General features: G+C 37.3%; 14 protein-coding genes across 14 annotated transcripts; 6 read left to right on the forward strand and 8 right to left on the reverse strand.

The window, feature by feature from the left end:
* Positions 1–20: 20 nt before the first annotated feature.
* Positions 21–1,598, reverse strand: FDP41_007747 (uncharacterized protein; the record flags this gene model as incomplete). The annotated part of the gene is made up of 4 exons (XM_044711525.1): positions 21–1,126; positions 1,182–1,197; positions 1,270–1,334; positions 1,442–1,598. 4 exons carry the CDS (start codon positions 1,596–1,598, stop codon positions 21–23), a joined length of 1,344 nt encoding a protein of 447 aa, XP_044568545.1.
* Positions 1,599–1,777: 179 nt separating this feature from the next.
* On the forward strand, positions 1,778–2,629 carry FDP41_007748 (uncharacterized protein; the record flags this gene model as incomplete). The annotated part of the gene is made up of 1 exon (XM_044711526.1): positions 1,778–2,629. One exon carries the CDS (start codon positions 1,778–1,780, stop codon positions 2,627–2,629), a length of 852 nt encoding a protein of 283 aa, XP_044568546.1.
* An 860-nt stretch (positions 2,630–3,489) lies between these two features.
* Positions 3,490–4,179, reverse strand: FDP41_007749 (uncharacterized protein; the record flags this gene model as incomplete). Its single annotated transcript, XM_044711527.1, has 1 exon — positions 3,490–4,179. One exon carries the CDS (start codon positions 4,177–4,179, stop codon positions 3,490–3,492), a length of 690 nt encoding a protein of 229 aa, XP_044568547.1.
* Positions 4,180–4,262: 83 nt separating this feature from the next.
* Positions 4,263–5,366, reverse strand: FDP41_007750 (uncharacterized protein; the record flags this gene model as incomplete). Its single annotated transcript, XM_044711529.1, has 1 exon — positions 4,263–5,366. The coding sequence occupies one exon, from the start codon at positions 5,364–5,366 to the stop codon at positions 4,263–4,265; it is 1,104 nt and encodes a 367-aa protein (XP_044568548.1).
* A 165-nt stretch (positions 5,367–5,531) lies between these two features.
* Positions 5,532–7,589, reverse strand: FDP41_007751 (uncharacterized protein; the record flags this gene model as incomplete). The annotated part of the gene is made up of 1 exon (XM_044711530.1): positions 5,532–7,589. One exon carries the CDS (start codon positions 7,587–7,589, stop codon positions 5,532–5,534), a length of 2,058 nt encoding a protein of 685 aa, XP_044568549.1.
* An 898-nt stretch (positions 7,590–8,487) lies between these two features.
* On the forward strand, positions 8,488–9,232 carry FDP41_007752 (uncharacterized protein; the record flags this gene model as incomplete). Its single annotated transcript, XM_044711531.1, has 2 exons — positions 8,488–8,853; positions 9,050–9,232. The coding sequence occupies 2 exons, from the start codon at positions 8,488–8,490 to the stop codon at positions 9,230–9,232; spliced, it is 549 nt and encodes a 182-aa protein (XP_044568550.1).
* A 210-nt stretch (positions 9,233–9,442) lies between these two features.
* On the forward strand, positions 9,443–10,087 carry FDP41_007753 (uncharacterized protein; the record flags this gene model as incomplete). The annotated part of the gene is made up of 4 exons (XM_044711532.1): positions 9,443–9,472; positions 9,668–9,777; positions 9,850–9,962; positions 10,038–10,087. The coding sequence occupies 4 exons, from the start codon at positions 9,443–9,445 to the stop codon at positions 10,085–10,087; spliced, it is 303 nt and encodes a 100-aa protein (XP_044568551.1).
* A 404-nt stretch (positions 10,088–10,491) lies between these two features.
* Positions 10,492–11,967, forward strand: FDP41_007754 (uncharacterized protein; the record flags this gene model as incomplete). The annotated part of the gene is made up of 1 exon (XM_044711533.1): positions 10,492–11,967. One exon carries the CDS (start codon positions 10,492–10,494, stop codon positions 11,965–11,967), a length of 1,476 nt encoding a protein of 491 aa, XP_044568552.1.
* A 96-nt stretch (positions 11,968–12,063) lies between these two features.
* On the reverse strand, positions 12,064–14,202 carry FDP41_007755 (uncharacterized protein; the record flags this gene model as incomplete). Its single annotated transcript, XM_044711534.1, has 2 exons — positions 12,064–13,819; positions 13,880–14,202. 2 exons carry the CDS (start codon positions 14,200–14,202, stop codon positions 12,064–12,066), a joined length of 2,079 nt encoding a protein of 692 aa, XP_044568553.1.
* Positions 14,203–14,816: 614 nt separating this feature from the next.
* On the reverse strand, positions 14,817–16,822 carry FDP41_007756 (uncharacterized protein; the record flags this gene model as incomplete). Its single annotated transcript, XM_044711535.1, has 3 exons — positions 14,817–15,985; positions 16,059–16,627; positions 16,695–16,822. The coding sequence occupies 3 exons, from the start codon at positions 16,820–16,822 to the stop codon at positions 14,817–14,819; spliced, it is 1,866 nt and encodes a 621-aa protein (XP_044568554.1).
* Positions 16,823–17,670: 848 nt separating this feature from the next.
* Positions 17,671–19,365, reverse strand: FDP41_007757 (uncharacterized protein; the record flags this gene model as incomplete). Its single annotated transcript, XM_044711536.1, has 1 exon — positions 17,671–19,365. One exon carries the CDS (start codon positions 19,363–19,365, stop codon positions 17,671–17,673), a length of 1,695 nt encoding a protein of 564 aa, XP_044568555.1.
* A 610-nt stretch (positions 19,366–19,975) lies between these two features.
* Positions 19,976–21,202, forward strand: FDP41_007758 (uncharacterized protein; the record flags this gene model as incomplete). The annotated part of the gene is made up of 1 exon (XM_044711537.1): positions 19,976–21,202. One exon carries the CDS (start codon positions 19,976–19,978, stop codon positions 21,200–21,202), a length of 1,227 nt encoding a protein of 408 aa, XP_044568556.1.
* A 275-nt stretch (positions 21,203–21,477) lies between these two features.
* On the forward strand, positions 21,478–22,356 carry FDP41_007759 (uncharacterized protein; the record flags this gene model as incomplete). Its single annotated transcript, XM_044711538.1, has 4 exons — positions 21,478–21,505; positions 21,561–21,644; positions 21,768–22,021; positions 22,075–22,356. 4 exons carry the CDS (start codon positions 21,478–21,480, stop codon positions 22,354–22,356), a joined length of 648 nt encoding a protein of 215 aa, XP_044568557.1.
* Positions 22,357–22,483: 127 nt separating this feature from the next.
* Positions 22,484–24,774, reverse strand: FDP41_007760 (uncharacterized protein; the record flags this gene model as incomplete). The annotated part of the gene is made up of 2 exons (XM_044711540.1): positions 22,484–23,882; positions 23,933–24,774. The coding sequence occupies 2 exons, from the start codon at positions 24,772–24,774 to the stop codon at positions 22,484–22,486; spliced, it is 2,241 nt and encodes a 746-aa protein (XP_044568558.1).
* Between the last annotated feature and the right edge of the window lie 84 nt (positions 24,775–24,858).

Below are 24,858 nucleotides of genomic sequence, written 5' to 3' on the forward strand. Positions count from 1 at the left end.
GGATTTCATGAAGAATGGTATTAGTTGTGTTTATTATGAAACTGTAAATCACAATGGGCGAGATATCCTCCCTTTGATCGGGCACTTTTTACACCTCTGATAACAGCCTTTTCCACCACATAGGCAGCCAATGATCCAACTAAATTGGTTGGAGCTTGATATTCCTTCTTATCAATATTCGATGGAGTGTTTGTTGTGGTGGTGGTGGTGGTTTCTTGGCTGTCGTCACGATGAGTCGAGAGAACAAAAATCGAATCACCATCGAAGAGAGTGTGAGAGGGCTTCATGGATCTCGCAAATCCATCATGTGCCATTGCTGCAATTCTAGATAGTTGGGACTTTTCAAATTTTGCATTCCTGCCAATAACTACCACACCCAATGTTGTGTTGGTGCAAGCTCGTTGAAGTTCCTTTGCGTGTTGACTTGAAGAATTCATAAATTGTTTGTGATCATTTCCATCACAATCCTTTAAGACAAATCCATTGAGATCATGTTTTCTCTTTAAGTACTCTTCAATCAATACCATTTCAGTATCTGCAAAAATTGTTGAAAACTTGTCGGCATTCGATTCACAACAAGTTTTAAGGTCATCCACTTCAGGGTCTTTTTTCTGAATATTCTTTTTCAGACATCCAGCAATGATATTTCCATTTTCAATAACATCACCAAAACAATTAACTGCCACAAGAGCTCCAATTTTTAAATCACCCACTTGAATTGCAAAAGTTCCAAGTCCTCCTTTCATTGAAGTTTGAGTTCCATGAATTTTGCCGACACTTGCTCCAGCTCCAGCTCCGATATTTCCATTCATTTCAATATGATGATCGATGTTGTCACTATTAAATTGGCGTGCATTTTCTTGAATGGATAAGCGAGCATTGCAACATGCTTGATAACCCATTTCATAATAATTAGGTAGTAAATGAAATTTTCCCTTATTTGAGCCGCTGTTTGGTTGCTGTTGCGACGGAATGGTGTCAATTTCATCTTGTAAAAACATTGGCAAGTCATAAAGAGCAGCTTGACACACAATTGGAACATTGATAACATCTGTATGGTAGCCCACTTGATTTTCACACAAATATCTTGTCACTCCTGAAGAACAATCTAAGCCAAAAACACTTCCTTTAGGTAAGATACCAAGTGATGGTAATGAATATCTCGCAAATAAAATTCTTACCTCCTGAAAGAACACACTAATGCATGACAATTTCATTCGAGAATAAGAATTCATTTTGCAACAATTTTAGAGAATCAATAAAACCTACAGCATGAATTTTCTCTACCAACATTCCAGATTTCAATAAATCAGTCTCCCTGCTGCATGTGGCACCTTTCGTGTATTGTGTACCAAAGTGTGGTTTCAAAGGTCAGACCAGAACAAAGGATATGAATCAATGTCAGTACAGTTCAATCTATTAATCTTTTTCGATAGCATACCTCCACGACAGTCAACTCCAGCCAGAAAACCCTCTCCATCGCTACTCATAATCACAGTACATCCCGATGTGTGGGTTGCGTTGTGTGCATGTCCAATTAAAATATTTTCATCAATACTCGAAAATGGAATTTCCTGAAAGAGTTGGTTTTGGAGCATTGATTTTTTGAATTGGAAATCGGATGGTGTCTATAGTGTTATGAGAATTGAATATTAAATCAAGAGTCGAGCGCAGAGCTCTATCATAATAGTTTGTCAAGGCAGATGAACGAAACAGCAAAAGCACAAACAGCAGCACAAAACACACTCGCGAAATTTTTTTTAATTTTATCGAAAAAATGCCAAAACTGAATTTCAGCCAACTCAAGCATTATTGGGAGAAGCTTAAATTTGAAGTGAAATGGCGATGGGAGGATATTAAACATGAACACACTTATGGAATGCCTGATGATCCTAACGAGCCTCCATCTCCTAAAGTTCCGATCAAAGTCCGAATACGATTCATGTATGAGGCAATTATTGAAACATTTGTCGAATTGAAAAATGATACCGTTGCAGCCATGGAAACAGTCGGATTAAAAAGTAAGAAAGAGCCAGAACTACCACCAAATGAAGAATCTGTACAAATTAATGAACAAACACCGAATGTTAATAATAATGATAAACCATCAACATCACACATGGATGATTGGCAAGGTTTTCAAGCAAAATTTCAACATTTTGTGAGAACACGATTCACACTCGTCCAATCGTCGATTCGGCAATTTCTCATCGGATATAATGAAGGAATGGGAAGAGATTTGGGAACATTTAAAAAAAAGCAAGATGTGTCTGATTTATTGGGTACTTCGGAAATGATCAACAAAGAAGATTGGATGAATAAGATAAGAACTATGGCCGGAGGCCTCCGGAAATTTAGAGAGGAAATGCACGGAATAGCTCACATTAAAGAAGATGATACACTACTAAAAGAAGACTTGGAAAAAGCCAAGGAGATCCAAGAAAAAGACAGTCAACTAAATTTGTTCAAAATGAACTCGGAAACTTTTAGTCAACATTATTCCATGTTTCGGGAGGAAGTGAAAAGCAAACCCACTGATTTGGATACAGCGTTACCAAATACGAAAACAAATGAGGGCACGACTAGTGTTAATGATAATAGTTCTCCAAAACAAAATATATCATCTTAATAAGTGTTAGTACTTTTCCATGGACGCGAAATTTGTTGGAGGTATTCAGATTTTGATGAAACACGTTCAAAGGCTGATCCAATACACACTGGTTATACAATAGAGGTTTTGCCCTTCAAATTTATCAATGTAGCTATCATCCGTAGTTTCCCAATAACACGAAGAGGATGTATGAAAGCCCGCTCCGTTATTTTGTACAATCACACAAGTTACAATGTATTTATATGGTTTAGACATGGCCGTTGCTGATTTCATTGTTTTATCAATAATGTTATTCACCCAATGCGTTACTTTTGAATGATCATAGGGTGTATCATGTTGTATGACGCTCTCAACAGCGTCTTTGACTATTCGTTGAATCTTCTCTTTATCAATATCGGTCATTTGATGCGGCTAATTTTTTTGGAGAGAATTTCATCGTAAAGCACAGCCCTCGTTGGCGCCATTCATGATCTGCAGATGCTCGAGTGTTTTAGCTTACCCACAGAAAATCGATTCTTTTTCAGAAAACAGAATGTCAGAGGGCCACCCATCACGGTTTTTTCTAATTCTTTTTTTCATTGAGGCATTCAGGATTACACTTTGCATCAAATCTGAAAGCTCTATTGGATTTGAAAAATGGTGTTGTTGGATGTAGAAATGTTTTCAACTACACATCAAAAGATATTGTTGAATATAGAATTTGTGTTAAACATAATAATTATTGTATAAAGAAAATGAAAAAGAACTCGTGATAGAAATGTGTTGGAGTACAGTGATGAGTGAGCTTGAATAAAATTGTCATTGCCAACAAGGTAATTCTCTTTTCATAAGAGAATTAATTTATTGCAATAATTCTATTCACTCCACAATCCTTCAATCTAATGAGTCTTTGTGAAAACATCACCATTGCTAAGAGGAATAGAGGCCAAAGAGTTTGTGACAGCCTTCAACAAGTGATCTTGTCCATTGTTATGGAAATTAATAAAAACAATGTACATTCCATTGGTTGGATCTCTAGAGAAGAAGCCATCAGCATTTCTTCCATCTTGTTGATTGTGCAAAACGAAGGAAGATGGGGTAGAGGCAGTCACTTGCCACACCTTTCCACTCTTTTCTTGGTAGCCGCCAAATGGAGCTTCAGCAACCAATGGATGCACTCGAGTGAAAACATCAGAAGGTCCATGCAATTGATTATGATCACTGGATGGCTTCAACAACCAGTGAACAGTGTTGTCAAAAGTCAACACGACAGCAAATTCGGAAGAGTTAACCTTTGGAACAGCAATACCAGTGGCAACTCTTCCAGTACCTTCTTGAGTCCAGGTGAAATGATGTCCGTTTTGAGTGCAGTGCCAGACTTTGCCTCCTGATTCTCTCCATTGGCCAGCGAGGTTAAGATTGACAACTTGTGGAACAGTGATCATTGTTTGATTGTTTTGTTGATTTTTGTTTGATTGTGAAAAAGATCTGTCGTGATCAGTATCAGTAGCTTTATAGCGTAGAAAGGGCCCAATTCTTGAATGATGTTGGCTGGATTGGGTCTTTGGAGATTTCGAATAGAAATTCATGGATGATTGTCTGGAGTCGCAACCTTTACAATTTCCATGACCCTTCTCTTAATGAACCTTCTCATTTGAAGTACGCACAACTCTCATCGTTTACTGTTTGACTGCATGGAAGCCAGAACTTTCTTACGTAAATGATCGAATTCATCTACAGTTTTTCGTCTTTCAGAAATGTAATTGTCACCATCTGATTCGGAATCTTCTGAGGAAGAGGGCGGAGGTGGTGGTACTCTTCGTTGGCTTTGATTTTCATGTGCTGGCATCTTTCGAGGGGGTGATACTGTCTTGTCTGCATTTGATTTTTCTACACGATCTTTTCGCAGAGGTTTCTCATAGAAGTCTCCAGCTGAGAAATTGTTGTACGAGTATGGTGACTTTCCTTCTGATCTTCTAGGATTACTATTGAAATCGCCCCTGTGTTGTTCAAAGCGATTTCTGTTGCCACTCGTGTAGGGCCGATCTCTTTGATCATCAAAGCTGTTTGAAGCGTTCAGTCTTCGTTCGGAACCTAGTGATGGTTTTTCTCCTTCTTTTTGTTCTCTAGTTATGTCTTGTTGAGTATTGGCATTCACACTTGCGGAAGCTGATGGTGGTGTATTATTCAAGTATCGGTGTTGACGATTAGATGTGTTCAAGGAAGAGGATGGTAATGATCGGTAATGATGACGACCATGTTTGATAGTGTGATGACTGCTTCGGATTTGTTGTTGTTGATGATGACTAGGTTTGTTTGTAGAGTTGTAATATCGATTCGGTATTCGTTCTTGAATCTTCCTAGAAATCTTCTCTTGTTCCTCTTGCTCTTTTTTCAGTCTTTCCATCTCCAACGACAACAAGGCTTGAGGAACTCCACTTGGACTATTTTGTGCTTCGACTAATAACTTCCACAATTCAGTCATAAAGATTGCAGCATTGTCTATCGTTAAAAATCCAGCAAGTTGTATTTGCATTTGCTTTGGATCGGGTGATGAATCTTGAAGCATACTTATTGCGTATTCGCTTATCATTTCATCATCCGAGCCTGTTAGTTCTTCAATTTTAGAGTGAATCCACAATTTAAAAACTTCTAGATTTACCTTGCTCATATCTACTTTAATATCAAAGCCTTTTGGGAATTTAGTCGTTTGCACTAGCTGTTTGTCTTTGTTGGTGAAACGAGCGTCTTGCTCAAGGGAAGCAGTGCCTCTCATTTTTTTATTTTTAATTTTTGTTTCTCTCGGAAGAAGCTCACTTCTTCGATAAAACCCATCAATGCCAACCCTTCATGTATTTAGAGTATCTATAGATACATGTTAACAACAAAGAACACGCTTGAGAATTACCAAAAGGACACAAATGAACGTGTTTGTTTTTATTTACAGTTGTGGCACTTGTTGGAACAAGTCTCTTAAAATGCTCTCGTATTCCTCTTCAGTAAAATTGACTTCTTCTGGATTGCTTGCACTAGAAACTCCTTGATAAAGAATTGAAGCAGATTCGGAAACGGTCAAAGTCTCTGCAGAAATTTCAGATGGTAAAGAAGAAGGGATATAATCATCTCTTGAGCTCATGTCTCTTCTGCTGTTAGAGATTGTAGGAGAGGATTGAATACTGGAGGAATTTCTCAAGTCTCCTAAGGACTCTGACGATATGGAAGATGATGTGAGCAATACCGACGAGGTACTTAATACAGAGTGTTGTGGAGCAAGCTCAATCACACCACTGCTGTAGCCCATATTATTGTTATTATTTACACTGGATTCAACCGCTGTTGCAATTGAAAAGGTGGAAGGTGAGAGTAGAGAAGGGGAAAGTGGAGTATCTGAGCTTGGTTCCGAAGTTGCAATGTCAAAACCAGGTAAATCAAGAGTTTGAAGGTCCTTTTCGTCGAGGAACGAGGATGCATTGGCGCTTGAGTTGTTATTGTGTCCTGAAACGATGAGCTCATCTCCATTCTCCTGTTGCGGAACATGTTCTGCCCTTTCCTGGCTGCTCTGCACGAGTAGATGATTGACAATAATATCGACCACTTGTTGTTGAACGGTCTGAGGAAGGCTGTTGAATATGGTGGACGCTGTTGTTTCAGTACTAATAGTAGTATTTGCAGCCATTGTTTGATGTTGTTGCATGAGCTTGGTGGTCAAGGAAGGCTCATAGACTTGGTTTGGTTGTTGTTGCAACTTTGGTGACGGGTTGACCAAGACAACATTGTTAAACCCTAAGGAAGAATTATTAGCGTTACTGAGATTCATTTGATTCTGGAAGTTAGCCACAAATGATGACAATGAGTCAGTATCAACTTGAACACTAGGTCGCCTCTTTTTCAAAGAAGGATTCATTGTGTATGCCTCACATGAATTTTCTTCTTGGAAACCGTATGAAGTAGTGGAATATTGTGATTCTTCACATAATATTCTCTCATTGGATGATTCTTCACTTACTTCATAGGTTGTTGTTGTAGGAAAAACAAACGACTGCAAGGTTTCCCATGTTGCTTGAGGTGAAGCAAGTCTTCCACGAGTTGGCTTGGGTGTTTCACTATTGTGTTGTGCATTGATCGTCGAAACCATTGAAATATTCGTAAACGAAGAAGGTTGATGCGATGTTTTCGTTTGAGAGAACATCACATCACTGCATGAATATCTTCTCTTGTCCACTATAATTTCCTGGCAAATGGAACCTCTTTTTGCTGTAGGATTGCGACCATGTCGTTTTTGAGAAGAAGGAGGAGTTGTGGAGGAGTTGGGTGTTGCAGATACATTGTTGCTTGAGGCAATGTTAGAAAAACCAAAATTCTGAGGAGAGGATAAGAAATTTGCGAGGAGCGTGTTGTTAGTACTCAAACATGATTGATTGAACGAAGGACTCATTTCTACACAGGTATCTTCGTTTTGCAAGAGGTCAAGCATGGACGCTTCGTCTAAAAACGTATGATTGCTTTGAATTTCACACGAAGGTAGTTGAATTGTACCAGCAATGGCATTTCCTTTTTCATCAAACTGTATGGTATTATCTGAAGTCACAAAGGTGAATGGATTAAGTGGTGTTGTGGATGAATTGGCAGGATACGAATTTGGTGATGTGTTACTCATTACTTTTCTGGAAGTATTTTTTTCACTTTCGTGTTTGTTGATCGATGCTGCAGCTGTCTGCGTGCACGGTATGGCTGGCGTGTTTGCGCAAAGCATCGACGAAGAAGATCCTTGCTGTTGTTGTTGACTCTGCAAGTTATGTGATGATTGTCCAGTCGTAGAATTGACATTGGAAGGAAAGAAGAAAAAGTTAGAGGCAAAACCGGGGTTGTTTCTAAACCGTTTGTTGATCTTATTTCTCTTTGCACGGCCATTTGTAGAGACTTGTTCTTTGGTAGTTTCTTCTACTTCCTTGGTTAAATCTACAATCGTGAACTTGGAAGAGTGGCTTGAGGATGACATTTTTGGGTGCGGATTAAGTAATACTAGTCTGAGAGAATTTGCTCTATAGAGACTCAACTCGAATATATTCGTTGAGGGAGAGTACACACAACGGCCAAGTGGCTAATAGCAGCAAGCAGTGAGAGAGAACTCTTAAATGATATCCAACAAACGTTGATTGTTTTTTTAAGTTTCTTTAAAAGAGTCTGATGATGCGGTCTCTCCTGAATGTCTTCAATCTGGGTGGCGTTGTTTTATTAAGCTTTTAGAAATCAGGTGATGCATTTTGTTTGTTGGCTAACATGGTGAATTTTACCTCTAAACCTCAGATGCTAACAATCCACTTATTCAATATGGAAAATTGACATGTATGGTATGTTTCATTCGGTCGAGGACGATACTTGGACGATCAGGAGAACCTTGTCTCAACCATTGATCTTGTAAATCCAATGTTTTATGATCCAACAAGTAGTTACATATTTGTGTTTTTCATTATTAAGATACATGATGACAACATGATTCAAACTGTTCTGTGGTGGTTGTTGAATCGCATCTCGTTCTGTTTCGTCTCAGAGAGTCACCATGCATAGATTAGTGCTTATAATCATAAAAAAAGATTCATGAATATTGCACAAAAACAGCAAATGCCATAATGAATAAGAGGGGAAAACTTTGCACTAATTACGCGACTTCATCAACTAAAGCTTAAAATACATACTTTTACGAATTGAATGAAAAATTCAAACCATGATAGATGCGCACTATTACATCTTTCAAACCTTGACGATATTGTGACCTTCTTGTTTCAATGTTATATATGATCAATTATAAACCTGTTGGAATGCTTATTGTTTTACATTTCAACAAGATCGAAGAAGAAGTGAACAAATTTCATTTGCCATCCAGATCCAGTAAAAAAATGTCTTCTTTTTTGGTCTATGAAGCTCCGTTTCACACTCCCCATCCCGAACAATCTCGTTTCGGTCAACAACAAGATGATCATTCATCATCTCAACACATTGAGAAATCATTGTTTTTAGCGGGAGGAATTTCAGGTTGTGGAAACTGGCATCGTGACGTGATACAGAATTTATTCAACAAATGTGAAAAGTTATTCCAGCAACAGCAACCAAGACAAATCAAAATTTACAATCCACGAAGAGAAAATTTTGATGTGAGTGATCAAAGTCAATCGGAAATTCAAATCAAATGGGAACATTCCTATTTACATTCAGTTCATGCAGTTTCTTTTTGGTTTTGTTCTGAGACATTATGTCCCATTACTGTAAGTTATTATGACCATCTCCATTCAGTTCAGCTCATGAATTGAAAAATGATGGTGAACTCTATTGTGTTGAATCCGAAACACGTTTTAATAATATGAACTATATATTCATTATTATTGATTTTACTGAACTATATATTCGTGATCCACCATTGCTATTTATTATTTTCTTGAATGGTTAAATATATTGTGACAGTTATATGAGCTAGGGAAAATTTCAATGATGCCACACGTCAAGCTTTTTGTTGGAGTTCATCCTCAGTATCAGAGAAAACTAGATGTGGAAATTCAAACTCACCTCGTTCGACCAGAAGTTAAAATTGTGTACTCTATTGAGGATCTGTGTGATCAAATCTTTGATTTATATCTTTCACAATAACCGAAACATTAGGAGATTGTGTGAAAACTCCTTTTATCAAGTGAAAATGCAAGAGAAGAAAGATCCACCAACATGATCATTTCCATAATCTTCTATTTTGTTCATACATATCTGCTTTCAATCCAAAGCAATTCAAAGCATTGTTTGTGTGACAATTAATGACCATTTCTGTAACAGGTGATTCCAATTCATAATTCTTCCAACTAAAAAATGTCTGCACTTCTTTCACTCGTTGGTGGTGTAAGTTGGATCATTCACAAATCCTTTCATTCAGGAAGGAACCATGGTTGAAATATCTCAATATTCGGACCGATGGTTGATTTCATATTTAACTGAACTGTTGAATGTAATACCTTCTTGTATTATTATGATCAATTAATTTTCGCCATCGTTTGATCATCACTACATAACGATCATCATCAAACTTCGGAATAGGATGGCATCGGAACAATATTGAAAAGTGTACCTAAACTCAATGGTAACCTTCCTTTAATTGTCCTAATTTTGAACATTTTCTTGCCTGGAATCGGAACTCTTGTTGCTGCGTAGGTTTTTTAGTTTTCATCCTATTCACATTTCAATACAACAATAACAATTGCAACAAATTTCAAATCTAGGTTTTTCTGTGAGGAAGATGATGTATTTACAGTGAATGCTGTCTCAGCCTTGTTACAATTTTTAACTGCCATTTGTATTATTGGTTGGGTGTGGTCGATTGCTTGGGGATACTGTAAGTAATTAGAGAGATTCATTGGGGTAGAGAGATTGAATCATTTCTGTATTTGATGATGTTAAAATTAAATAGTAATTTACCAACGAAGTTCTGGAGCTGGTCGATTCCTTCCAAGCTTGTAAGCCAAGGCATTAAGTGAGTACTGAAAAAGTATCAGAGATGTGATGATCAGGCCACAAATAAATCATACCATTATAATATATTCGACATGATCGTTTGCAACGACACAGAGTTCTTGTACTCTGTCCACACCATATACTGAACTTGTTGCGTAGAATGAATATTTTCAACAATAATATCAATATTGGACGACGTCTCTGAAAAGAAAAAATCCATTTACGATGAAAAACCAAACTCGGAGATTTTAAGAAATTCTTAAAGATTCATTAGCATTTTCATCGATTACAGAAAACTCTCTTTTCGAGAGTTGACCATTTTTAGAGTGTGTGTTATCGTTGCAAAGATGTTGTTGTGATTACACCACTCCTTGTTGTATTATATCCACAACACAAGCAAAACGAAATTCATGAAGTCATCCACCAAACGACCACACATGGCAAGGAACAACAAGAATAGTCATTCAACACTAGCTATTCTTGTTATCTTGTCCGTTCTTCTGTCATCCATGTTCGTCTTTGTTTACATGGCCAGTGAAGTCTCCGCAGCGAGCAAACCAAACCTTAAACGCACCAAGCGAGTGAAGTATTACAACGATCGAGAAATTTATGACGACATTGTGAATGCTGATCGTGATGAATTTGTCGACGATATTCCCATTGAGAAAGATGATTCAGACGACGAAGATAACATTGAATACGAGAACTTTATTGCTTGTGGTAGTGGCAATCAACGAGTGGTCGACAAGATTGATTCTGACTCTTATGGTGGTGATGACAGCACTTCCTCTCCTCAGCAAGCCTCTCGTCTCCTTTTCAATCCTTTCATTTACTACAAGAATCTCTTGCATCAAGACTTACAAAACACTCGATACTATGGTGAACAACTCCACAAGAGACAATTAAGACAACTTCAACCACAAGGTCAAACTCCAAGTGAGGATCCTCAATTAGCAGCCAATTACAATGACATTGCCAAAAAGTACGCCAACAATTTGGCCAATCATGCCAAATACTTGTACAAGTATCGATCCTTTGCACCAGCTGCCTATCGTAAATACATTGTCAATGTTTATGAGTATTCGAAACGTGTGGTAGAGGTGGCCAAAGTTCAAAACTGGAATGGTTACTTGTATTATTTAAATGTTGTGGTTGAATACTATCGAAAGATTGAAGTGTTGGAACAAGTAGGTTACGGAATGAATGGACAGTATGTTCAGTCCACTCCTGTGGCCACCTACAATGCAGCACTCGGTTCTCCTCAATACTATGGCACTGGTATTCCTCCAGCAGGAGGAGCAAGTACGACTGTTGGTGCTGTTGGTGGTGCTGTTCCCTATGGTGCTGTTCCTCCTGCTGCTGCTTCGTATTATCCCTATGCCTCCTCACCTTATTATGGAATGGCAAGACAGCCCCCAACACCTTACTATGGTGGTTATCCTACAGCTTACTATGGTTATGGCTATCCCAATAGTTACTACTATTATCCACAACAACCACAAGCGTACACGTATCCTTCAGTGGCCATGATGAATACTCCAATGGTGGCTACTACTGGTGGCACATATAAGAGTGATCCAAATGTTGTGGTGGGAGTAGGAGAAGGAGGAGGAGGAGGAGGAGGAGGACAGAACTCAACAGCAGGCTCTTCTTCATCCTCTTCTTCTTCGAACACAACCACTGCAAGCAACAATCCTAACTCTGGTCAAGCAGTTGCAGCACCCTCTTCAAGTGATGTGGAAGAAAAACGTTCTTCAACTGCTGCCACCACGACAACTACTCGTAAACTAAAGAGATCCACGACGGAGGAGATGAGTTCACATGAAGGAACCTTTGGCGATGATGTCGTTCCTTCAGAGCCTTTCACCTTTGAATTACTGATTTAGAATAAGCTATATTAAACAGCTACTGTGAAAATAAAGTTTTGTTCGTGTTGAATGTAAATGTACATTTGGCATCATGTAACCATGTGATGGATGGAATTAATGTTCAGGCAAGTGTATTTCCTCATCGAGAGATGACCATCCTCTTGAAATGTAATTGTAAGCGACACTAAATAGATTAGGTACAGGAATAGAACTCCATGGTGGAACATTGTCACGAATGTTGTCATGGTTGACAATGGTGACAAAATCATAGACAAGTTTGCTCTTCTGTTCTTGACTAAATGAATCAGGGTCGCATATGAATCGTTTGATATCTTCTCCAAGTTGGATTTTTTCTGCAACCTCCTTATCGACACCGAGTTTTAGTTCAAATTGTTGAATATACAGTGTTCGATCAAAACTGAATTCCATAATCCAGTAGACCTCTTGATCTTCTTCTTCTTCCACATTGAAAAATTGAATGTCATTTTCTGCAAGCTTTTTGAGTATGGTATCTGTAGTTTCCTTTTTAACTGTTATGATTTGAGTCAAGACTGTGTGTTTGAGAGCTTCAATGAATTCCTCAGAGCAATACACTCGTCCTCCAACAGAAATACTCTCAATTTTGCTTGCCTTATTAATGGCATTTCCAATATAGTCAAATCTTTTGGTTGTTTTATCCATATGAATTTCGCAATCACTTCCTGTGTGAACTCCCATTCGAACACGAGGACCACGATAGATTAACTTTTCTTCCCATTTTACTTCTCTCATGTCTTCATATTCTAACATTTCCAGAGGCCAATTGGCAAGCAATAAATCTCTTTGAACGTTCAAGCAAAAACCAAGTGCCATTAATGGACTCTCAAAAGCTACCATGAAGGAGTCACCTTGTGTTTTACACTCATATCCGTGGTATTTATCTATATTCACTCTCATCACTAGATTATGAATCTCTAAAACGTTTTTCATCTTGTCAGGGCATGTACTCCACAGTAATGTTGAGTTTTGAATGTCTGTGAAAACCACCGTTATGGGCAATGTTTTTGGAGCATATCTTAAGGCCTGCTTTCTCAGTTTTCTTCGATACATTATGAAAATAACAAGACAAACAACAAATATCAATCCAAACACAAATAAGAGAATTGTGACTGATCCCACAATAGTTCCAATTAAGGCTGCACTTCCTGTTGACATCTTATCTGGTAACCACTTTTTCATAATGATCGTATTGTTCTTAATCCAATTACAAGAGGCATCAAACGGGCTTGTGCCGTTATATGCGATATCATTCATAATGTCAGTAATTTGTAGTTCTGACGAAAAGGAGAATTTTTTGAAAAATTGGGAAAGGTCATCATCTTTCAACACACTCTGCGAAACAAGCTTTCTCAATATATCGGCTGGATAATCGCAGTCAATCAATCCAAGCTGTTGATTACGTTCGGTCCAACAACTATCAGTGTTACCGGGTAAGTAGACCTCTTCAAAGTCAATTGTGCTTGACAGAAAGTGAGGAGTCCACAAATAAAAGAGAGATGGTTTTTGAGCCAAAAAAGCTTTTTCAATTCTTGAGACGATACTTTCTTCTGTGTCTGTCTCATTTGCATATTCAATCTCCAGCCTCAACTTTAAGTTGTTAATAATTTGTTCATCATATGAAAGCCATGTCCTGGCAGGACCTAAAAAACGGCCCAAAGTGGCTGAAGAATTTGCAGCTAAATATCGGACAGCCCTGTCTGTGCGATATTCTCGATACACATCGATTCCAGGATATTCCTTAATCATAAAGCTAAAAACAAACCATCCAGCTTTACCATAAAATCCAAGCTCTCCTGCATCCACAACTGTTTTGAGTTGCTCTACATACTTGCTTCAATTTTGGTTACATGTGTCAATCAGAATGGCTGTTGGTTGTGTTGTTATTACTTACTCATACAAGGATTTTCGTGTTTGTCTCCAAAATTCAAGTATAGCGTAATATGTTTGGTCTCCATATCTAGACATTTCATCAAGAGCTTGTGTGACATTTCTCATGGTCACCACTTCAACACAAATTCCAAGTTGCTCTTCCAACACAATTTTAGCTAATTCAGCACTGATTGCAGATGACAACCAATCAAACTTGATAATATGTACCGTCTTTGAGGGATTGCATTGTACTTGAGAAACTAAGCAGCCTGTATCACCCTCTAAACGGTTTGACTTTTCATGACTTCGTCTTCTGTTGATCGTATCCGCCATTCTTTGAGACATTGTCGGAGGTTCTGCGTAGGCAACGAAATTCCCCCCTCGCAGATTCTGGTGGGGCACAAGACCTCCATTGTTGTTTGCATTTAACATCACACAGGTTGATACGAAAACTACAAGCCACACCACTATCTTTTTAACTGTTGTGACATTAATAAATCGGCAAGACCAAGTATTAAAATATTTCTCTTTTTTTGGGCGAATGGTGCTGTTGATCCCGTTACAAAAGGAACTGGTGATGTGATGTGAGAGTAAAATTAGAAATGTTGTGATGATGCTAAATGACTTGTAAATGTTGAAGAGTGTATTATTGTGCATATGAACTATGCAATATGAGAGGTGTGCAACGCGATGACAAATGAATGTTTTTTCTCAATCCTTTAAGATTTGCACCTTCTAATAACAAATGGAGTTAAGGGGTTAGGCACATATTCGTGTAGGTAATTTGTTCTACCGAATTGAGTCAGGTCTGACAAAGGCAATGAAAAGGAAAATTACCAAAAACGAGCAGGCTATATTTATGTACTTACTCATAAAGTAAATAACATGTTGTTACTGTGATCCAATCAGAGGTGTAGTATTTGAGGAAAAACTACAAAATGGATTTAAATGTCGTAATCTCAGTAATATTCATTTTCTTCTTTCAGTCGTTCAAACACGTTATGAAAAACAATTGCAAACAGAGTATCTTCGAATTTTTCCATCCTCGATGGGATGTCATAAAATCCATTATTAAGAATGTTGATAATATCAATCAAAATTTTGCTTTTGATTTTTTCGTCAAGAGAAGTTGGATCATAGAGATATTGTCTAAGTTCTTCAATATGCCGAAATTCTCTGTTGATATTCATGGTAGACAGCTCTAATTGTCGAAGATACAAGGTTCTCTTACAATTCATGTCCATGACCCAATATATAGAATGAAGCCCTTCCAAACCGTTTAATTCTTCCAAACCCAATGATTGAAATTGAATATTCTTGTTGGCTATTTTTTCTAATATCAAATCAGCTTCTTTTTCTATTGTGGTGTGTTGCTGAGCTACCTGTTGGTTGATTGCTTCAACAAATTCCTCAGAGCAATAAATTCTTCCTCCCTCAGCTAAGCTTTCTATTTTGCTGGCCTTATTAACAGTATTTCCAATATAATCCATGCGTTGCGTTGTTTTATCCAAGTGAAACTCACAATCATTGCCAGTATGAACTCCTATTCGAACACGAGGTCCTCTATATATGAGCTGTTCTTCGTACTTCACCTCCTTAGTGTCTGCATGGTTGAGAATTTCTAGAGGCCAATTAGCAAGCAACAAATCTTGTTGAACGTTCAAGCTAAATGCGAGTGCCAGTGCAGGATTGCCGAATACAATCATGAATGAGTCTCCTTGAGTTTTGCACTCATATCCTTTGTATTTTGAAATATTCACTCGTATGATCAGGTTATGAATTTCAAGAGCAGTTTTCATCTTGTTTGGAAAAATATTCCATAAGATCGTTGAGTTTTGAATGTCCGTAAAAACAACAGTTATGGGCAAGGTCTTTGGAGCATATCTCAATTCTCGTTTTCTTATCTTTTTCCTAAGCATCAAGAAGATCACCACTACAATGGTGAACAAAAAACAAAATATAATCAAAAGAACGGACAAAGACGCAACAATAAGCCCAATTATGATTGCATTTTGTTGGGGTTGTGACTTGGGAATCCATTCCTTCACAATATTGGTATTGTTCTTAATCCATTTACATGAAGCCTCCCATACTGACATGTTGTTATTTACAACATCTCCCATAATTTCTAATTGTAAATTTACAAGTGTGCGGATGAGTAAATACTATTTTTAATAGCAACCAAATGAGTTCTGACTTACCGATTTGATCTTTGGTGTCGTAGGTAAATTTGTTGAAGAAATATGGTAAGAGGTCGTCTTTTACGACAAGTGGAGAGATTAACTTCTTTAGAATTTCCGTAGGATAGTCACAGTCGATCAAACCATGTTCCTGGTTATAGGCTGTCCAGCAACTATCTGAGTAACCAGGTAAATAAACATCCTTAATATCAATTAAGGCAAACAAATAGTGGGGATGCCAAAAATAAAATAGAGCAGAATGTTTCTTGTTGTTAGCTTCCATAATTCTGCTTATTATGGCAGATTCTGGATCAGTACTCGGTGTATATTCGACAAAGAGTTTCAATTTCAAATTGTTGATGATTTGTTGCTCAAATGAAATCCATGTTTTCGAAGGTCCTATCAGTCTACCTAAGGTTGATGAAGAGTTTACGGCTAGATATTTAGCAGCCTTGTCTGTACGGTATTCTCTGTAAATATCGATTCCAGGATATTGATCGGTCATAAAAGATAGAATGTACCATCCTGTTTTCCCAAATACACCGAGGTTTCCTGCGTCCACAATGGTTTTGTCAGTCTGGATGTATTTTCTATTTTATAAAGGTCAATTCCCAATTGAGTACGATCCACCGAACGGTGGTTTAAGTGAGAACTTACATGTATTGATGCTTTCGAGAAATTGACCAGTATTCGAGAATTGCATACATTTCCTTGTCACCGTTATTTGCCATGAGCTCGAGTCCTTCATTTACAGACAGTTCAACAATATCGACACAATAACCCATTTTTTCTTCCAACAATATTTTGGCCACATGTGCATTTACATGTCTTGTTGAATCATTTGGTGTACTCTTTGTTGTTAAAATAATGTATACCTACGTTCCAAGCCAATCGTGTTGAATTAAATGAACCTTTTTTGGTGAATTGCATCTGACGTTAGCCACTAAACAACCGGATTGAACTTGTGAAAGTCCATCCTTTATCTCTGACGATTTATGGCTTCTTCTTTTGAGTTCCTCAGCAAGTATGGGAGACATTGGAGGTGGTTCTCCCCTAACAATCGGAAGTGTGCATGCTTTGTAGTGTACTATAAATTCATAGCTGAACAATCCAATTACGATCATCCAAATAAAATGCTTGATCTTCTTGTCATGCTTTGAGTTGTGAAATGTACATCCCCATCTCTTGTATCCACAAAGGATTAAATAATTTGGTTGATTGTTAACTGATGATAGAAAGGATAAAACCGCAAACCATTCAATAAAGAAACAGTTTAAAAGCTGGAGAATAGTGTTGACCGTTTGACCTGTATCCAGCATGTTTTAAATTAATTCGGCAGCGGTATTATTGTGTATTTTTGTTTGTGATAAAATAAAATTGAAGGTCATGCGAGAGGCACTTTCGAAATGGGCGGTTGTTTCCACTTATTATCGTTTGGTCCTGCTAAAAATTCAAATTATTGCCTTCACATTTCAAAATAGTAGCGACATCTGCTGTAAAATAAAGGAAATATTTTTTGTATGACTTTTAGCTAATTTCCACATTCTTCTACTTTGACCAATTCTCAATTTCTGTCGCGTAAATCTAGTACCTAACTTGGACAAGTTACTTGATATGGCACTATTAAAACAATTCAGTCTTCAATTAGTGTCCCATAAGATCCGTCAAGCTGGTTGGTTTTCATTCTTCTTCCCCTGAATTCAATTCCTATGTTTAGTTTGTTAGGTCCAGCAACAGATGTAATTGGATATCGAACTAAATCTCTATCAAAATAGTCTTCTTGTTGTTCTGGAGTGTAAAATGCATTCTTTTTTACAATGCTGTGCTCCACACATTTCTTTTCGGGGTTCCATAGCTCAGCTCGTGAGTACGACTCATAGTTATCAACTTCAGACGTCTGATATATATAGGTGATGGTCAGCTGAAAAAGTTCTATTAGTAATTCATTGTCATCTGCATCAATTTTGGTGTCAATATGAGCAGCAGTGAATCTAAAATGGCAAGGGAACTTGTACTCCACCCATAGATTGTATGGATCGGAAGTATCCAATCGAATACTGAAGCTGGAAGTGTTACGAGTTGACAATGTTATTTCATTGTCCTTTCCCTCCGCATCAACCAGCATCTCCTGGAACTTTACTTCGCTCATGTTCCTCTTTCTCAAATACTCGTTGAGAGCTGATCGATTCCAGGAAGATTTCTTGATAGAGAAATCAAACTTGTAGATGCATTTTTTTGCCTGTTCTATAAATGCCTGCTCATCTATTTCCATTTTAGAGCTTACATAGTTTCTTAATAGATGTTTGGTATAGTGCAGTCGAACCACTACCTCGTGTACTTCAAAAGCAGATTTTCTTTGAATAAATTTGATAGCCCGCTGGAACCTTTCCTTTCTCTTCCTGTATTTGAAGGTACTCTGGTTAACTGTGTTGGTGAAATCTTGAACAGTTTCTTGTTCAGGGAGTAATATTTTCTTCAATTCATTCAGTTTTTGTTTTGGCAACACCCTATTGTAAAAGGCTTTCTTCTTCTTTCGTTTTTCAATCTTACTAAGATCGCTCTCGTCCACAAACTCCAAACGAAAAATCCATTGGTCAATATAATCCTCAATAATAAGTCCAATGTTTTCCTTAATTTCGGCAGAATTGAATTGATCATTTTTGCAGGATACTAAAACGGAGGTAGCATTGATCATCCAAGTAATGTGTGCATAATTTCTCTTAACAAGTAAATCCATGAAACTGGAGGCAGTTATATTGTCTCCCTCTGAATATCCCTTCATGAGTAGGTCAACGAGATGGAAAAGTAATAAAACACGAGACATTTTTCGTTGTTGCAAATCGTAGGCAACTCTAATGACCCTAGAAGTGTCCTCACCATCGTTTGTTGTTCTCGCTTGCAAGGATCTAATGACATTTTGAAAGAGTATTCGTTCCCATTCCTTTTTGCTGAAGGCTTCATCCAACAATGTGATGGCTTCTTCCATCAAATTAGGATCCTTTATGTTGCGAAGAAAATCCTCTGTGGCCTGTTTTAATTTGTCATTAACACTTTCATCTTGGATTTCCTCTTCTCCATCATCACTCTCTGAAAAAGAGGTATTCGGAATATTACTCTCCTCACTCTCAGCTCTCCTTCTGTGGTCTCTCAGTTTTATTTTCTTTGCATTTGGCTCCGAATGAACATTGTTCTTCAATATGGAAGGGTCGTGAGTGATTGACTGTTTGATAACATTGATAAATTTCCAAAAATCTTCATTCTTGTTCTTTTGATCCTTGTTGTATTGTGATTTCTGCCTGTTGGATTGCTTTTCTCGGTGTGACAGCATCCTGTTTGCAGAGTTGGAAAGAGGCTATTTTTAAGGTTTTGTTGATCAGGACTTCTGTCTTCTCTCATATGTTGCTGCTTTGATTTGAAATACGTGTGTGATCCACCAACATATGGCTCTGTGAGGCATTGATACCTCCTTGAAATTGAGAGAGAGCCTTCTCATTCTTGGAACATGGAAGGTTGATACCAAAGTTCCCTTCGAACAGCTATTGGGTGTGCTCAAGGAGAAGGAACATCACCAACAACAAAAAACCTCCACTTGGTTCTCTTTGCCCGTCATCATCGCCTACCTCCTCTTCCTGCGATCTTCAACTCTGACGCTCAGTATTATTCAAACCTGGGACGGACGGATTCCAAACTCAGCTAGATCAGTTGTTATCAACTATTTTCAGCCAATAACTCCTGTTTTGGAATATTATTATTATATTATTATTATATCGTTATTCGTTCTTAATAATATTTCTCTATTCCTATTGAAAAGTAGCAATATAGAGAATTTGAAATATCAATATTATATATATATATTTATTATTTTCATCATCATCAACTGATCCATTTCATTAAATTGAACAACTGCAATCAATAATCATTCCAGCCATTCAATACCAATGGGCCAATCATCTACCACCTGCAATAACGGAGATTCCGATTTGAATCTCATTGGAGATGAAGAGGAACACCTCTCTTCGAGAGGTAAATCAGGGAAGCGAAAAGATCGTATGAGAAGTGCTTCCTCCTCCCCTAACAATAACCACATCGGTAACAACAACACTACATCATCAGAACTATCATCGGTGATACCTCAGCAATCAATAATACCTGTGCTCGATGAAAAATCGAAATGGTCCAATGATCCTTCGTGGAGAGATGATTTGATAAACTTGGCATATAGCACAAAGAAGCAGTCAACTAACTCGAGTGTGAAAATACAATTATTTGACAAGGTATCTGCGAGTGTTGTGGCCACTGCCATTTGTCCTTTTCTTGACATTCGAAGTGTGATTTATTTAATGCAGGGTACCAATCGTGAAATTTATGACCAGATCCGAAAGTCAATTACACACTTTTTCTATATTCCAATGTTACCAGAAGAAGAAGAAGAAGAGCAATTGGACGACAGTTATTTCCCTGAAGATTATCAAAGACCAAAACAACCACCAAAGCAAAAACCTAAAATTTTATTTCCTCCCAAGCATGCCAATTCTTCGTTTTGGGAACCGATAGTAGCTCAATTCCCTAATTTACAGCAAATTAGAATTCCTCAATTATATATTTTAACTCATTATTTTGATCTTGATGGATATTTGAAAACGTTGAAGCATTTACAGAATTTTAATCATACATGTTTAGACCACAAATATTTGAAAACATTCCCAAGTTATTCCAAAATAACTCTCAACCAAGATTACACGTCATTATTTGAAAGTGAAACATTTGAATTGATGGAATCATACAAACATGTTCACACCCTTCAATTACACTGTGTGAAAAATGTAACAAATTCCATGCTGAACCGCCTCTTACAATTATTCTCTAATTTGAAATCTTTATCGATCACAACATGCCAATTTGTGTCGCCAGGATTTTCACCATCTCCTCAAAGGCCAATAGTTCCTTATCTTAAAGACCCATCCTGCACCATTGATTTTACAGGGCTCATTACCACTCATCTTGAAGAACTTTCAATTTTGTGCAATAGGAGTATTTATGATGTTAATTCAATCATACAGGCTGCAGAACAAGGAAAGTGTCCAAAACTTACTCGATTCAGATATAGTTCAACAACCAATGTAGTCGGTGCTGCACAATTAGAAGCTTTACTTTCCAACAAGTAGCACATAAATTTTTCTTGCTTCTGTGACTTTAGACATTCGGATTAATTTCCATGAGATTTTACCAATCACAACCAGCAACGATAGGAAATGCATGTTTTCAGTGTATTTCCAGTCTTGATTTGCCCTTAATTGAAGATCTTGTCAAACATGACACCAACATTGACTTCTTCACATCCATTTCGATTCAAAAGGCTGTTTTTTTTGTGATGAGGAGTTCCTATTGTTTTGTTTGGTGTGCAAAATCAATCTTCGAGGATTTCCGAAATTTAAAAAAAATGTTTGCAAGTCGATCGATGCATGAAGGTGAGTGATTCGAATCTAACCATGATGACACATTCACCTCGACTCGCTTTAATAGACGGAATAAGTCAGGAAATTGAACAGTTATTGGATGATCCAGAATTTGCTATTAAAATTGCAATCATTGGTTCTCCATCCACAGGTAGGATTGAATGTTACTTTTTACCTGTCAATCTAATGACCGTTTGATGACTTATAACGAATGAATTTATTTTTCCAATCATATTACATTATGAAATCCTCTATGGTTGCTCTTTTCACAAAGGTAAAACATGTTTGGTTCATCGTTTCGCAAAAAGTGCCTTTCTAGAGAATGCATCACCATCCACAGAAACGACAGTTCATCCTGTGAATGTGGAAATTAATGACAGACAAGTTAAGGAAGAATTGTGGGATATTGTTGGAATTAAATCTCCAAAAGAAGAAGAAAAACGAAAATTGCAATATTTAGGAGTGATGACATTTGTAATTTGTTTTGATTTAGCCAAAGAATCAACGTTTATGGATGCTATTAACCATGTAGGTGAACATTTATGTTTTGATTTCAAACATTCTTGATGAAACATGAATAGTGGATTCCTGAGTGTAAGAGATATTTTCCTGACACTCCCATTATCATGTGTGGTACCAAGATGGATCTAGTGGAAAATGATTTAGAGGTTGGACAACAACACTGTAAAAGATTTCACAGTTTTGAGTCCTATAATGGAATTTCCAAAAAATATGGATGTAAAACCTATCTTGAAGTGAGTGCGAAAGAGAGTGACATTTCTGTTGTAAAATTATTCGCGACAGCGATTCAAACATCTTTAGGAATGTATAAGGAAGACCCAAAGAAATGTTTATTGATGTAAGAATGCATGACCAGTAATAGTTCACAATTTTGGAAAAAATTATTTATAGTGAATCATTATCTAATGAAGAGTTTACATTTAATTTATGAATTGTACAATTTAGCATGTTCATTTGGTTAAAACGCTATTAGTATTGATTTTCTCCAGGCTTACATAACTCCACATATGCAATATCATATATTTTCTTATAGTTGACAACGAGATTAGGATTGTTGGGTTGTAGGGATTTAGCTTTTTCAAAGTCTTCTGCTGCCTCTTCGAATCGCTCAAGTGCTTTCCAAGCAAAAGCTCTTCTGAAGTAGGCAAATGCATTATCAGGTTGGAACTGTATCACAGCTGTGAAATCTTCCAGAGCTCGCTCATTCATTCCCAGAATTTGATAAGCCTTAGCTCTTTCATGATGATAACAGGCATGAAGAGTAGCATCGTCGATCATTAGGGCAGATGAAGAGTCCTTGACATGTGTATTCTCCTTAGCAGAGATCATTTCGATGGCTTCTGTGAATGCCTCCACTGCATATTCGTACTTTTCTAAAAAGCAATAGCAGAGACCCATGTGATAATAGCAATCATGAGCAAAAGTGGGCTCTCCAATTTTTACAGAGCTTGATGATGGTGGACCACTTTTCAGGCGCAACGCTGCCTTAAAATCCTTAATTGCACTTTTGTAATTTTTCATTTCATAATAGGTCAAACCTCTCAAGTAGAATAATTTAGGTTCGTTTTTTTCAATTTCAATACTTGCATCTAAATCTTTCAAAGCTTGCCTATAATTTTTCAAATCAAAATAACATTGAGATCTGTTGAAATAATATTCAACATTTCTCTCATCGAGCTTGATAGCAGACGTCAAATCAGCAATTGATTCGTCATGTTTTTTGAGATGCTTGTATGCCATGGCTCTCGCATTGTACACTTGAGGATCGTCACATCCTTGTTTGAATGCCGTATTAAAGTCGTTAACGGCTTCAGTATAGCGCTCCAGCCAGAGAAAGCATTTACCTCTGTGGAAAAAGTTTGAAGGAGACTCTGGCACAATACGAATAGCTGCTGAAAAGTCTTGAATTGCCAACTCGTAATACAATAGGTCCATATATACTAATCCTCGACTTTCATAGATTCTATGATCATGAACTATTTCAAGCGCCTTAGAGAATTGTTTCTTAGCTTCGAAAAGTTGATTGTTAATATGATACATTAATCCTAGATGATACAAGCTTTGCACGCTTTTCTCATTAATTTCCAAAGCTTTTTTGAACATTTGGATTGCCTGAGGAATATCATTCATTTCTTGGTATGCAATTCCTTTGCAGTGGAAGTAATTTTCATCAGTGTCAACCTTATTAATTGCTAGATTGAAGTCTGCCAAGGCCTCTTCATACCTTTTCATTGCAAGTAATGTGTTTCCTCTGTTGAAATAGATATTTCCATCCTCAGGATCAAGATTTAAGGCACATGTGAAGTCTTCGATGGCTTTTTCATAAACCTTTAGCTTGTAATAGGCTAATCCTCGGTTGTTGTGATATCTAAATGACGCCATTGTCATTGTTTGTCAAGATAACTGTTGAATACTTACATTGCTTTCATGGGGTCATTCTCAATGGCGAGCGTAAATCGTTTTTCTGCACCAGGATAATTTCTCTTCTCAAAAAAACTCAGGCCCAAGTTGTTGTGCACAGCAGCATTTTTAGGATCAAGATCAGCGGCTTTTGTCAAATCCTCAATTGAAGCCTCCAGCTCTCCACACTCTCTCAAAGTGTTACCTCGATGAAAATATGCTTTGAACAAATTTTGCTGCTTGGTGATATTCAAATTAATTGCCTTCCCAAAGTTTTCAATTGCCATTTTCTTATCTCCTTTTTCATAGTAGCTCAATCCTCTATCCACATATAGTTGAAAGAGCACTGACTGATTCTCTCCACCCATATTTGTCACAGGAAGCAATGTGGAGGTGTCCAATGATTGAATTCGAGAATTGTTCAAAGCTGTATTTGGTAATGCATTTGTGGTTTGTGGTGTTTTAGAGAGAACATCAATTCCTCTGTCAAAATCTGCGATTGACTTGTTGATTTTTCCGATAGTTCTAAAACATTTTCCTCTCGCTAGATAGAAAGCTGCCTCCTCTTGAGTGTCAATTGCAATTGTATAATCCAATATGGCTCGATCATAGTCTTGAGTATGTCTATAACAATTTCCTCTCAAGAAATGAAATTTCGGAAGAGGTTTAAAATTGATTGCTTCCGTTAAATCTTCTGCTGCTTCCTTAAACAATTTCTTGGCAATTTTTAATTTTGCTTCTTTGTATTTTTCCTCGCTCTTCTTCTCCATCAACTTTTCATTTTGTTGATGAGATCTTCTTCGGGTGCTTCGTGCATTTGCATTATTGTTGTTTCTTGGTGGTGATGAAACCGTTATCATTTTTTTTGGCGGGTTTTTAGCTGTATTGAGTTGACCTTATTTGGAGAGAAATTTTCAAGAAGGCATCTAGTTTTTATTATAAAT

Source organism: Naegleria fowleri (genome assembly GCF_008403515.1).
Source record: "Naegleria fowleri strain ATCC 30894 chromosome Unknown tig4, whole genome shotgun sequence".
Taxonomy (NCBI): Eukaryota; Heterolobosea; class Eutetramitea; order Acrasida; family Naegleriidae; genus Naegleria; species Naegleria fowleri.